At 46.9% G+C, this 12,789-nt stretch overlaps 2 protein-coding genes across 3 annotated transcripts in view; both read left to right on the top strand.

Annotated features, from left to right (window-relative positions):
- CLMP (CXADR like membrane protein) overlaps nt 1-4,385 on the top strand; it is a 93,029-nt gene extending 88,644 nt beyond the window's left edge. For both annotated transcript variants that reach the window (XM_067039180.1, XM_059068166.2), the window contains 2 exons: nt 141-282; nt 863-4,385. In XM_067039180.1, coding sequence (XP_066895281.1) covers nt 141-282; nt 863-1,163 — 443 coding nt within the window. In that variant the 3' untranslated portion in view covers nt 1,164-4,385. The remainder of the gene's footprint in view (nt 1-140; nt 283-862) is intronic.
- A 2,630-nt stretch (nt 4,386-7,015) lies between these two features.
- On the top strand, nt 7,016-12,027 carry HSPA8 (heat shock protein family A (Hsp70) member 8). The gene is made up of 9 exons (XM_059068165.2): nt 7,016-7,422; nt 8,134-8,343; nt 8,639-8,844; nt 9,032-9,184; nt 9,276-9,831; nt 10,054-10,256; nt 10,492-10,690; nt 11,054-11,286; nt 11,585-12,027. Exons 2-9 carry the CDS (start codon nt 8,139-8,141, stop codon nt 11,780-11,782), a joined length of 1,953 nt encoding a protein of 650 aa, XP_058924148.1. The 5' UTR covers nt 7,016-7,422; nt 8,134-8,138; the 3' UTR covers nt 11,783-12,027.
- Nucleotides 12,028-12,789: the final 762 nt, after the last annotated feature.

Below are 12,789 nucleotides of genomic sequence, written 5' to 3'. Positions count from 1 at the left end.
AGAAAGGGTATATGGGGAACTCAGGAAGATAGATACAAAGATCTGGAAATACTCATCTTGTCCAGAGCTTATGTTTTTAAGTCCATGTGTTGCTTAGCTTATGTTTGGTTTTACTTTTGCTTTTGTTTCTGAGAAAACAGATGTACAAAGCATCGGCATGATTGCAGGAGCGGTGACAGGTATGGTGGCTGGAGCCCTGCTGATTTTCCTCTTGGTGTGGCTGCTAATCCGACGGAAAGACAAAGAGAGATATGAGGAGGAAGAGAGACCGAATGAAATTCGGTAAACCTCCCGCAGAATCCCCTTCCTCACCCAGGCTGCCTTTCTACCGCCAGCTCCATAGTGACCAGCCAACAAAAATGTCCCATTTCCTCTTAACCTTGAAACTGTTAAAAGGATTATTCTGGTGGGTAAGGAGTTCCAGCCTAGGGGCAGGAGGACTGGTTTACCTTGACTTTCTTGTGAAACTATCCGCGACAGGGACTTAATGGCTAAACTCTGCGTTCCTTCTCATTGCCTGCCACTTGTAAAGGGCATGCAGTAAAGAATGGGCCTAGCCTACGGGCCCTGAAAGGGCTTCTGCAGACAAACTCCCAGTCGAGGGGATTGCTGTCTAGACATCCAGTAGGCAGTGCCCATTCCCCCAGAGCAATAGGGTGGACCTCCCAGCCAAGGGGCCGCACACCCGCCCAAGCCCGCCAGAAGGGCTCAGGACGCAGGGGGAGACCCTGTTTCCCTATGTGGTAGCTCGAGGTTTCCACCTCGAGGAGTTGATCGGGCAACCTCAGAAAGCAGCCGCCGCAGCAGAAGCTTTCACAGCCCTGTGGTCCTAAAATCTATCTTTGCTGTTTCTCCTCTTCAGAGAAGATGCGGAAGCCCCGAAAGCCCGCCTTGTGAAACCCAGCTCCTCCTCCTCGGGCTCTCGGAGCTCACGCTCGGGCTCCTCCTCCACGCGCTCCACGGCAAACAGCGGCTCCCGCAGCCAGCGGACACCGTCCACGGAAGCGGGGCCCCGGCCAGGGCTGGCTGCCCACACCTACGGTCCCGTGGCGCCGGAGGCAAGAGGGTCTGAACCAAAGAAAGTCCACCACGCTACCCTGACCAAAGCAGGAAGCACTCCTGGCACGATCCCCAGCCAGAGCAGAGCCTTCCAAACTGTCTGAGTTCGCGCGGACTTGACTCCCATCCTTTCCCAGGAGTCAGGACTCTTCTCGTCATGGACGCCCAGTCACCAGCCACACAACCGCCTCGGACCAAACGAGAGCTCATTTAAGTAGCAGTGACCATTGCATGGGAGAGATTCAAATGAACGCTTTCCTCATTTGACACCAAACAAGGAAAAGGATGTAAGCTGATCGTCTCCAAAAAGGCATCTCACTGTGCCTTTAGACCAGAGCGGGGGCCAAATCCGTGCTTTTGGGGACTAGGACCTGTGGTGAGAAAGGCTGGGGAGAGGGGAAGTGAACACACTTAGAATTCCTCACTTGGGCTGTTTTGTGTCAACACTTTGACTCACCACTGTTAAGAAATGAGGTGTTGTTCAAAAATTTTCTATGCATTTCTGCAAACCTACTGGATTGCTATTATTCAGAGTCAAGCAGAACCCACAGCCTTATATCACACCTATCTGCACCATGAAAAACTCCAAAAAAGGAAACATGTCTCTTCCATCCTGACCTGACTTCATTTACCAGAAAGTTTGGATATTAATTTCAAGAGGAGTTGAGAAATAGTGGGAGATGGAAAATGATTGAGATTTTTCCTACTCTGTTCACTACTAATCTTCCTACTTATATTGAACTAAAAAAAAGGGAGTCCAAAATGTGTAACAAGGGACTGTGAAAAACTTTCCATCTTGATGTTCAGAGGGCCACTGACAAATATCAGAAATATATGCTGGAGTAATTGTGGATTTTCCCTCAAATTGGATGTCTCTTAATGACTTCCCTGCTGGGTATCTCTGGAGCAAGAAAACAATCATTAGGTGTCATTTAACAATCTCCTTAGAAAGAAGTCTTCTAGAGAAAGAGATCTTTTCAGAATGCTGGAAGATCATCCAACAAGTCAGTGAACACATGAAATCAGGATTTCAAGACTGACGAGACTGAAAAGGGAGATTAGATCAGCTTTCTCTTAATATGTCAAGGAGTGGCATCAGAAGTTCAGCATTGCACCAAACTTGGAGCTTCCTCCATTTCTTTCATTTTCGGAGAAAGATGTGAACCTGGGACTTTTGTTGATTCTAGGCCTTAAATTATCAAAAAGTTCAGGGATTGACAACCTTTCCTGATGGCACTGCATGGACATCATACCATTCCCTCCTGAGAGGTTGAGACAGAGAGAAATTCAGTATTTTCCCAGTTTAGCCTCTCAGGAAGCCTAGCTCTGGGCTGGAAGGACAGGAAATTAACACTTAGGGAAGAGATGGTGAGGGTAGCTAGTGGGTGGCAGGAGGGATCTGGGTTAGTGCCTGTTAAATACTGTTGGCATCTTGGAAAGAATTAGCAGAAATGATTTACCAGCATAGCTCTCAGAAGAGCTGACTCATGGGAGAAGAAAGTTGTCTGAGAAATAAAAAGAAAGCAGCATCCAATACAACAACTTGCCTTTTTAATAGTTTTGACGACTCTGCTAGTCAAATTCATCCTATGGCAAGAATGCTAAACCTGAAATAGCCCTTCAAAGACTCTAAAGCAAGTGTCAACAGATCACCAGTGGTAGAGCAAAAATATTTCTTATTATTAAAAGGACACGGAATTCCCTGGCAGGCCAGTGGTTAGGACTCTGTGCTTTCACTGCTGAGGGCAAGGGTTCAAGCCCTGGTCAGGGAACTAAGGCCCTGCAAAAGTAAAAATAAACAAATAAATAAATATAAAACAAAGTCTTAAAAAAAAAAGGCAGCAGGCTATAGGAAAGAAAAAGTAGTGCTGAATGTGGTGATGAAAGCCCTGTTCCTGGGCTTCCCTGGTGGCGCAGTGGTTGAGAATCCGCCTGCCGATGCGGGGGACGCGGGTTCGTGCTCCGGTCCGGGAAGATCCCACATGCCGCGGAGCGGCTGGGCCCATGTGCCATGGCCGCTGAGCCTGCGCGTCCGGAGCCTGTGTTCCGCAACGGGAGAGGCCGCCAACAGTGAGAGGCCCGCGTACCACACACACACACAAAAAGCCCTGTTCCTAAAATGGGAATCAGGCACTTAAAGGGAAAACGTTGATCTGGGATTTTTGTCCTATTCTGATTTTCATTTTTACATCTAATTCTCACATAGTACAAATGCATTTCCTTTCAAAGTCCTTTAAGAAATAGGGTTTTATCCTTGAGTGAAAGTTTCATCTTGAGCTTTGTCTTCCTCTAAAAAAAATTGGGGGTAATTCCCTGGCAGTCCAGTGGTTAGGACATCAAGCTTTCACTGCTGAGGGCATGGGTTCAATCTCTGGTCAAGAAACTAAGATCCCGCAAGCCACGCAGCACGGCCCCCGCCCCCCCCAAAAAAAAGTTGGGACATAAGAGACATTGAGGAAGTAATGTAAAGAATGCCTGCCATTAGTTTAAGAGGGCTAGCACATTTGGAATGCTTCTTATACTAACACTGCCTCATTGTAAGACATAAACTCCTTACTCCACTTCCTTATTCTTCTGGTAGTGTGGTGTCCAGGCAACATAACACATCTGCTCTGTAATTCTGAGAATTCTCATTCCTAGAGTACCTGAGCCAAATGAGTACGCTATGGCAGCTGCAGCTCTACCGTCACTAGAAATTTGCTCTTATCATTATTACCTTTGAAACTAAGGATTCCTACCTATGCCTCTGCAAGCAGGAATCAGTCCCCTTTGCGTGAAAAGGTTTAGATTATTTAAGCAGGTTAGTTATTAGAAGACTAAAATACCAGCTGAATATCCATATTATATTGGAAATCCATTCATACTGGATATCTACAAAAAATGTCACAAAACAAATTATTACCTGAAATCTGAGAAATTCTAGGAATTGAAGATTCTGAGAGATAAGGTGCTTAAAGTCTTAGTAGTAGTGATAGTGTGCTTCTCTTTCAGTCAGGCTTTTGGGTTCAGATATAACAGGCTCTGGGTTTAAGATAAAGTTTGAGCCACTACTGGTTTCAAACCATATTCCATTAACCTTGCAAGTCAAACAAATTTGATTCTTTAATATACAACAAAAAAGAATAAAATAGATGGTAGAAGAAAAAGTGTTTGTAGGAAGAAGATACAGATGGAATGATGTGGATGTTTAGAAAATAACCGTTTCAATAAAATGCATACACTAAACTTAGAACTGTAAAATAACGAAGTGATGCCTTTGTTGTTACCCTGTATAAGAACAATTTCAAAACTGCCGTTGCGAAAAAGACATATATAATTCTGCTTCATTTCTGGTGTTAAGCTGTTTATATTTCAATTTTAACTTCTACGTTGCCTTGTAAATGGGACCGTGTTTGATCACAAAAACCAAGTATTTATTACAGGTGCATCTGTGTCGGCAATTTAAAAATAAATAAGTAAAGGTGATACTGTAGGAGAGGCTGAAGCTCATATAACCTGCATTGGAAATTTATTTATTAGCTTGCTGCCAACTGAAGAACAGAAGAACTCAGACTGAATATGATCTATTATTTATTGATTCCAGTCACAAATATACCAAGCACTTTTTTCTCACAAGATGAGATACTAAGTAGTCCTGGACAAACCAAGTGACGACAAAGTTCATGACAGAGTTTCTGACCTTAAGGACTTTATCAAAATAACAAATAATATTTACTAAGCAAGTATTTTATATCAAGGTGAAGTGCCAGTAAAAATGTACACACTAAGGGGTTCAAAGAAATCTGAAAAGTAAACACTATGAGATTTAAAGAAATCTGAAAACAATTTCACAGAATTAAATGAGGTAATATATGCAAAGCACTTAGAACAGTGCTTGGCCTGTGACAAGCACTCAAAAAATGTTAATCATGACCCTCTTCCCTAGTCAGAAACCCTAGGCCTCAGACTGGAGCCCCAGGCACCCAAACTTTAACTTTAGATCCTGAGTGAGTTTGAAACCCTGTGCATTTAAAGAGGTGGAAACAGGACATTTATCATAATCTGAACTTTATATATAATACATAAACTCTGACTCATTCTAGTCGATAAGAAGATAGTTCAAATCCTAGAACGCGTTTTTAAAGTGACCAGAAGGTAAGGTTATCTGTTCAGCTTTTTGTAATCACTGCTACTAGGTGGGATACCCCAAACCCGTGGATTTGGGCACCCGTTCTATTTTCCACCGGTTCAAATCTTGTAGGTAGTTCAGAGGTTAGTTTAAAAAGCTGCAAAATGTAGGTTGTGGTTCAGAGATTGTACTCGATGAATTGGGTGGGGAGAGGAAGTCTGCAGATGCTAAAGAAAATTCCAAGTATACATCTTTCTCTGCAGTTCGAGTTACACGTGCTTTCAGGAAGGAAATTACTAATAAAAAAAGACCAAAGATTCTGGAATCAAGAGCTAGGTTCTACTGCAGCTCAGCCAGATGTTTAACTTCCCACAAATAACATCTCTGAACCTCATTTCTCTCCTAACACAGGAATGAATGATCTCTGAGAATCGTTTTGATGATTAAATAACAAATGAAAGCACTTTGTACCCTGTGAAAGCATCATATAAAACGAACTCCTTGGGAAGTGGGGAGAAATTAGGTACATACCTCCAAGGACTCAAGCTCACATTTTCCCCCAGAAGGCAAATACAGAAAGGACATCCTTTGATCCAATATTCGAATCTGTCTCTAGGCTTTACTGGCTTTGACAAGGACAAGGTATCTCTCGTCTAACAGCCTTTTTCGAAGTATGGAGACCTTTCTAATTCCAGCCACGCCACTAAAAGTTCTGCTAAGTAGTCTTAAAAAAAATCTTTTCACCTATTTGTGCCCACTCACCTACTAAATAGGAATACTACCTGCCCAGCCTGTTTGAAAGCGCTCACTGGAAAGCAATCAACGTGCTGCGAAAGGCTTAGAATGACAAGGCCCCAAACACCGCATCATGCGCCGCAATTTGAAATTCTAGGTACACTGTTTTGTGCACTCCACTCGTTCAGTAATACTCTCAAGGCGTTTCTGCCTGGTTTCTCACTTAGTTTATGCCGAAAGTCAAGGCAGGAAAGATACTACCTTGAATTACTGAAAGTAAGAGGCTCAGGAAGTCTCAATCAAGGGCACAGGGCTAGGAACCCAGGTTCCTAACGCCTGGTTCACTTACAAGGAAAAAGCTCCCTAGCTTTTCTTTTTTTTTTTAAACAACTGAGAAGTGCGGGGGCCCGGGCGGGTGGAGAAGGGGCCGAGCCAAGAGGCCGAGTCTATTCTCGGTGGGCGCTGGGGGATGACGGCGGCATCCGGGCTCCAAGAAACGAGTTTAGCCATCTATTTCGCTGAGGATCCAGACACAGCATCGGACCCTGGAGGTTGAGAAGTCGGGCCCCTCCACACTCTGCGTCGGGGTCAGCCGGCCTCCCGCTACCAAAATGAACAGAGGGTCCCGGGGGACTGCCCGGCTAACCTGTCGCATCCCGCGCAGAGGCGAGACACCGCGGCGGCCGGCCGGCTCCTTCCATCCCCAGATCTGGGTGCCACTGGGCAAGTTACCCTCGCAGCGCCCTGGGGTCGGAAACTTCGGCCCCATCGTTCGGTGTCAGTCCTAGGACAGAGCCACGCTGGCTATGTGGGTGTGTGGAATTCCGGAGGGCCTAGAAGACCATCTACAAGGCTGGGGTGGGAGTAGGGGAAAGAGAATGGTGGGGGAGGGGCACAACCACCTTCGCGGCCATCTTGTCCTCGCTCCACTTCCGCCTTCTCTCCAGGTCTGCCGGCTCCGGACCCCTCCCTGCAGGCCCTGCGCTCTCGCTCCGGGGGTTCCGCAGGAGCCAGATCGCCGATCGAGCTGCTGTCATTGGTTGGTTCCAAGTTGGCCCGCCCCTCTTCCCCCTCCGTCGTCCCTCCCTCCTGCGCTTTCTGGGGCGCATGCGCAGAGGCAGACGAGCCCTTCCCCCGCGCCCGGGGTGACTGAGGACTCCCGCGCGCGGGATCCGTCGGCCCCACCCTCCCTTTCCCCGGGGCCTTTCGGACAGCGGGGGCGAGAATGAAAGTTCCAGAACGCTGCGGTGAGTGCGTCATCGCTAGGCGGGGCGGGCTGGGGCGGGAGAGGGGAGGCCCGAAAGGTAGAGCCGGGTTCGTCATTGGGGCTTGCGGAGGTAGCTGCGCGCCCATTGGCCGAGAGAGCCGTGATAGGCACTGGCAGGGGCGGGCCCCTTCTGGAAGGTTCTGAGGCAGGGTATAAGAGACGGGGCGGAGGACGGAAACCGGTCTCGTTGAACGCGGCGGCAGTTGTCTCGGTTTCTGTCTTCTCCTTCACTGGATTCGGGCCTGCGCTCCAGGTAAGTTAAGGCCTCTGTTTTCCAAGGCTTTTGCGGCCCCTCAGGAGCTTGCCACCCGGCTCAGGCTGCATGGGTTTGCAGCGGCCCGGGGCCGCCTGAGCGTGTCAGGCAGGGTGCGTGCGGCGATTCCTTTGCCCGACTGGGGACCTTTGTTTCCGAGGGAAGGCAGCCTCCTTGGGGTGCGGTCGGGACGGAGGAGTGGGCTGCGGAGGGCGGGTCACCCGGAGGGGGAAGAGGCCGCGCCCGTTTGCGGGGCGTGGAACCGGCGCCTCAGAGCTTGCCGTTCCCTGTTTCCTTGTTTCATGGCCCATTCTTCTTAAAGGAGGAAGTCTTAATTGGCACGCGCCCAAGGTGGGGGGGGGGATTCGGACCCTTGCAGGCCTTGCTGTGTTGAGCAAGGCGGGGGTGGGGGGGAGGGCTAAGGTTCAGCCCAGGGCATGGGACCACGTGCTCAGTTGTGGCGCAGACCCTCCTGGCAGGTGCGTGCTTTCGTCTGCGGCGGGCTCTGCGGTTCGGACGGCAACTTTACCTGCAGTACGCCATGCCTGCTCTGACTCCCGCGTGGTTATTTCCGACGAGAGCAGTTTCTGGGGCGAGGTTCTAAGCATAATTTGCAGAGTGGTCGTGTATCTGGTAGCGTTGCCTTGGTAAACGTTTTCTAAGTGCTTGATCCGCTTTTCAAACCATGGGCTTTTTTTTTTCCTCTCCCAGCAACCATGTCTAAGGGACCTGCAGTTGGCATTGATCTTGGCACCACCTATTCTTGTGTGGGTGTCTTCCAGCACGGAAAGGTGGAAATAATTGCCAATGATCAGGGGAACCGAACTACCCCAAGCTATGTCGCCTTTACTGATACCGAACGATTGATCGGTGATGCTGCAAAGAACCAAGTTGCAATGAATCCCACCAACACAGTTTTTGGTAAGCTAGTAAATCTTCATGGTATGAAATTAAGTGATTTCGGCAGTATGTAACCTGAGAAGCTGTCTCAGAAGGTTGTTAAATGTGAGGCGGCCACGAAAGCCCTGAGAATAGGAAAAATTATCCGTAGGGAACTTAGGTGATTATCCTTTGAAGTCTTAAGGTTTGCAGCATCTTGGTCGTTCAGAATTTGAATCTATAGGCATCTGGTCTTGCAATGGTAGGCCAAGTTCTTAGTGGAAAGATGCAGTGTAATGAAATTGAAGGTAACGTTTGTATTGATAATCTTACGCAGATGCCAAACGCCTCATTGGACGAAGATTTGATGATGCTGTTGTCCAGTCTGATATGAAGCATTGGCCCTTCATGGTGGTGAATGACGCAGGCAGGCCTAAGGTTCAAGTAGAATACAAGGGAGAGACAAAAAGTTTTTATCCAGAGGAGGTGTCATCCATGGTTTTGACAAAGATGAAGGAAATAGCAGAAGCCTACCTCGGGAAGGTGAGTAGTGCACAGTACTGCAGGGAGCATATAGATGGGGATTGCCAGGTTTCTTGAGAATGTGGAGTAAGTGAGCAGTAGATAAAGCTGTCAAAATGGGTGGTAAAACCAGAACGTTATTTGAGGATGTATCTTTGTATGTCCAAGTAGATGATATAGTGGTTAAGTTTTAATCTCTTTTTCCTAGACTGTTACCAATGCTGTTGTCACAGTACCCGCTTACTTTAATGATTCTCAGCGTCAGGCTACCAAAGATGCTGGAACTATTGCTGGGCTCAATGTACTTAGAATTATCAATGAGCCAACTGCTGCTGCTATTGCCTATGGCTTAGACAAAAAGGTAAGTACCATGTTTTATGTATGTATCACTCAAGATTGGTTTGAGTCACCACAAATAGTAGATAAGAGAATAATTTGTGTTTTAATTGCAGGTTGGAGCAGAAAGAAACGTGCTGATCTTTGATTTAGGTGGTGGCACTTTTGATGTGTCAATCCTCACTATTGAGGATGGAATCTTTGAGGTCAAATCTACAGCTGGAGATACCCACTTAGGTGGAGAAGACTTCGACAACCGGATGGTCAACCATTTCATCGCAGAGTTCAAGCGCAAGCACAAGAAGGACATCAGTGAGAACAAGAGGGCCGTCCGTCGCCTTCGCACCGCCTGTGAGCGTGCTAAGCGCACTCTCTCCTCCAGCACCCAGGCCAGTATTGAGATTGACTCCCTCTATGAAGGAATCGACTTCTATACCTCAATTACCCGTGCCCGATTTGAGGAACTGAATGCTGATCTGTTCCGTGGCACACTGGACCCTGTGGAGAAAGCCCTTCGGGACGCCAAGCTAGACAAGTCTCAGATCCATGACATCGTCCTGGTGGGTGGTTCAACCCGCATCCCCAAGATCCAGAAACTTCTACAGGACTTCTTCAACGGGAAAGAACTGAACAAGAGCATCAACCCTGATGAGGCTGTTGCTTATGGTGCAGGTACTCTTTTTATTCTAGTTAAACAGTTTAACAGGCAGCCTGTTAGGAGGCCTTAGCTAACTGATTTCGCTGTGATGAGTGAGTTTTAAACATTCGTGGTTTCCACCGAAAGCTGTAGCTAATGATGGCAAAACTTCCTTGGATGTCTGAGCGATTGAGAATGTTTAGTTACGTGATGAGTTTTGTACTGTGTTTTATTTAGTTTTCTTTTTAATCATATAGCTGTCCAGGCAGCCATTTTATCTGGAGACAAATCTGAAAATGTTCAAGACTTGCTGCTGTTGGATGTCACTCCTCTTTCCCTTGGAATTGAAACTGCTGGTGGAGTCATGACTGTCCTTATCAAGCGCAACACCACCATTCCCACCAAGCAGACGCAGACCTTCACAACCTACTCGGACAACCAGCCCGGTGTACTCATTCAGGTATGTTTCTCTGTGGCCTAGATTACTTGAGGTCCTATAAAACTGGGGAAGACTTGTTCCGCTGTGATGATTGATTCCAAAACCATTCGTAGTTTCCACCAGAAATCCTGTGTTGGCCAGTTCCTTCCTTGGATGTCTGAGCGATCGGTCTTCCCTAATCAAGCGTATACAAATCAGATATTTGGTTTTTGTTTTTGTGTTTTTGTTGGTAATTTTGCATCTATTTCATACCAAGGTTTATGAAGGTGAGCGAGCCATGACCAAGGATAACAACCTGCTTGGCAAGTTTGAACTCACAGGCATACCCCCTGCCCCCCGTGGCGTTCCTCAGATTGAAGTCACTTTTGATATTGATGCCAATGGCATTCTCAATGTCTCTGCTGTGGATAAGAGCACAGGAAAAGAGAACAAGATTACCATCACTAACGACAAGGGTAAGTCAAGTCGGGGCGGTATTTTGTGAGCGTGCTAATAAGCATGCATTCTTCCAGCACCCAGGCCAGTATTGAGATTGACTCCTTTGTAGAGGGAACCAATTTCTTTATCTCTGTTACCTGTACCTGATTTGAAGAATCAAATGCTGACTTGTTCCGTGGCACCCTGGACCCTGTGGCACTCTTATCTGATTTTTTTAGAGGCAGAATTTGGTTCATAATGGTTTTATTTCCCAAGCGTTTCTATTCCTACTTCAAGGGCATTTAGTCAAGAGATCATAGTTAGTTGCTAAATGGAGTTGCAGGGTTGTGGTGCAGAACTGCAGGTGATTGTCTTGCCTAAAAGGTTGGTTAATTTTACAGGCCGTTTGAGCAAGGAAGACATTGAACGCATGGTTCAGGAAGCAGAGAAGTACAAAGCTGAAGATGAGAAGCAGCGGGATAAGGTGTCTTCGAAGAATTCTCTTGAATCCTATGCTTTCAACATGAAAGCTACTGTGGAGGATGAGAAACTCCAAGGCAAGATTAATGACGAGGACAAACAGAAGATTCTTGATAAGTGTAATGAAATAATCAACTGGCTTGATAAGAACCAGGTTTGTACTCTGTATTGCCAGAAATTTGAGGGTGTGGGCTTGGGTGTGTAGGGCTTTAGCAAAAGCTTAGGTGGGTGGGTGGGTTTTACGAACGTGTAGGGTCACGATGATGAATGGTTCAAGACATTCGCGGTTTCCACCAGAACTACAGATGTTGGCAGTTTCCTTCCTTGGATGTCTGAGTGACCCAGTATCTTAAACGTAACCTCACGTGCTGTTGTGTGTCTAGCGTGTTCGATTGATTGCATCAGGCTTAAAGAGTGTTCTATCTTGTAATAAATTGTTTTCTTCTCCTCAGACTGCAGAGAAGGAAGAATTTGAACATCAGCAGAAGGAGCTGGAAAAAGTCTGCAACCCCATCATTACCAAGCTGTACCAGAGCGCTGGGGGCGTGCCCGGGGGCGTGCCTGGGGGTGTGCCCGGGGGCTTCCCTGCTGGTGGAGCACCTCCATCTGGTGGTGCCTCCTCTGGGCCCACCATTGAAGAGGTTGATTAAGCCAGCCTAGCGTGTAGGGTTAGCATTGTTCCACACAACATCGAAGGACCCAAATTTGTAGCAAATTCCATATGGCAGTTTTAAAGTTGAGCTGCTGTAGTAAACTGGGCATTCTTGATACTTGAACATGGAATGTGTGCACAGGGAAAGGAAATGGAAATAACATTGCACTTTACAAGCACTGTATTGTAAGTGGAAAATGCAATGTCTTGAATAAAACTGTATTTAAAATTGGCACCATAAAATTGTTTTGACTCTGTTTACAAGGGCAGTAAGGTAGTGTTCAGTTTTTGGGGTTGAACTTCTTTCTGGCCTAAGTATTACAACAGTTCCTGGGTTGTCAGTGACAGATCGTTCTGTCTGAGCAACTGCCTGAACCTTTTAAGGTGTAAAGAGTGGAAGTCAGAAGTAACAACATGTGTAGTACACAGGTGATTTCAGGTGGAGTGTCCATCCGAAATGCTTTAATCTGTGGGCAGAGGCTTTTCTGTTTTCTCACCTGAGTATTAAGAGCTGGGAGTTACGGAGCTGGCCGCAAGGTTGGCACAGTGAGGGCCCTTGCCCCCTTTGAAACCGACTTTAAAGAAATTGAATGTCTAATTCTGATCTCATCTTAAATCATAGTTGACCTTAACTCAGCAGCTTCAGGCAGAGCAGTTGTGCTTACCCCAAGCCTAATTACGCTGGACTGTCTTTAGGTAAGCTTGTTTAGGAGCAGAGGCCTTCTCATTGGTTCTTTATTCATTGGGCTGTTGGTATGTTAGCTTGAGTTGACAGGCCAGAAGGTGTACCTGAGAGTGAACCCTGTAAAGTCATCTTTGCGTGAGATGGGCGTGCTTCAGTCTAAAGCTTTGCTCATGAGGCCTGCCGAGTGCCAACCAGCCCACCTGGTGGTCACTTAGGAAGAATCTCAATGCTGGTGTGGTGGGATATCTTGGGTCACTGTTCATTCTCAGCAGAATGACCCAATCTTAGTTTCTGCTTTAGCCCTCCTCTGTCCACCTTTC

The sequence above is a fragment of the Kogia breviceps genome, chromosome 7 (assembly GCF_026419965.1).
Source record: "Kogia breviceps isolate mKogBre1 chromosome 7, mKogBre1 haplotype 1, whole genome shotgun sequence".
Classification (NCBI taxonomy): Eukaryota; Metazoa; Chordata; class Mammalia; order Artiodactyla; family Physeteridae; genus Kogia; species Kogia breviceps.
This window is presented reverse-complemented; position numbering and strand designations above follow the sequence as displayed.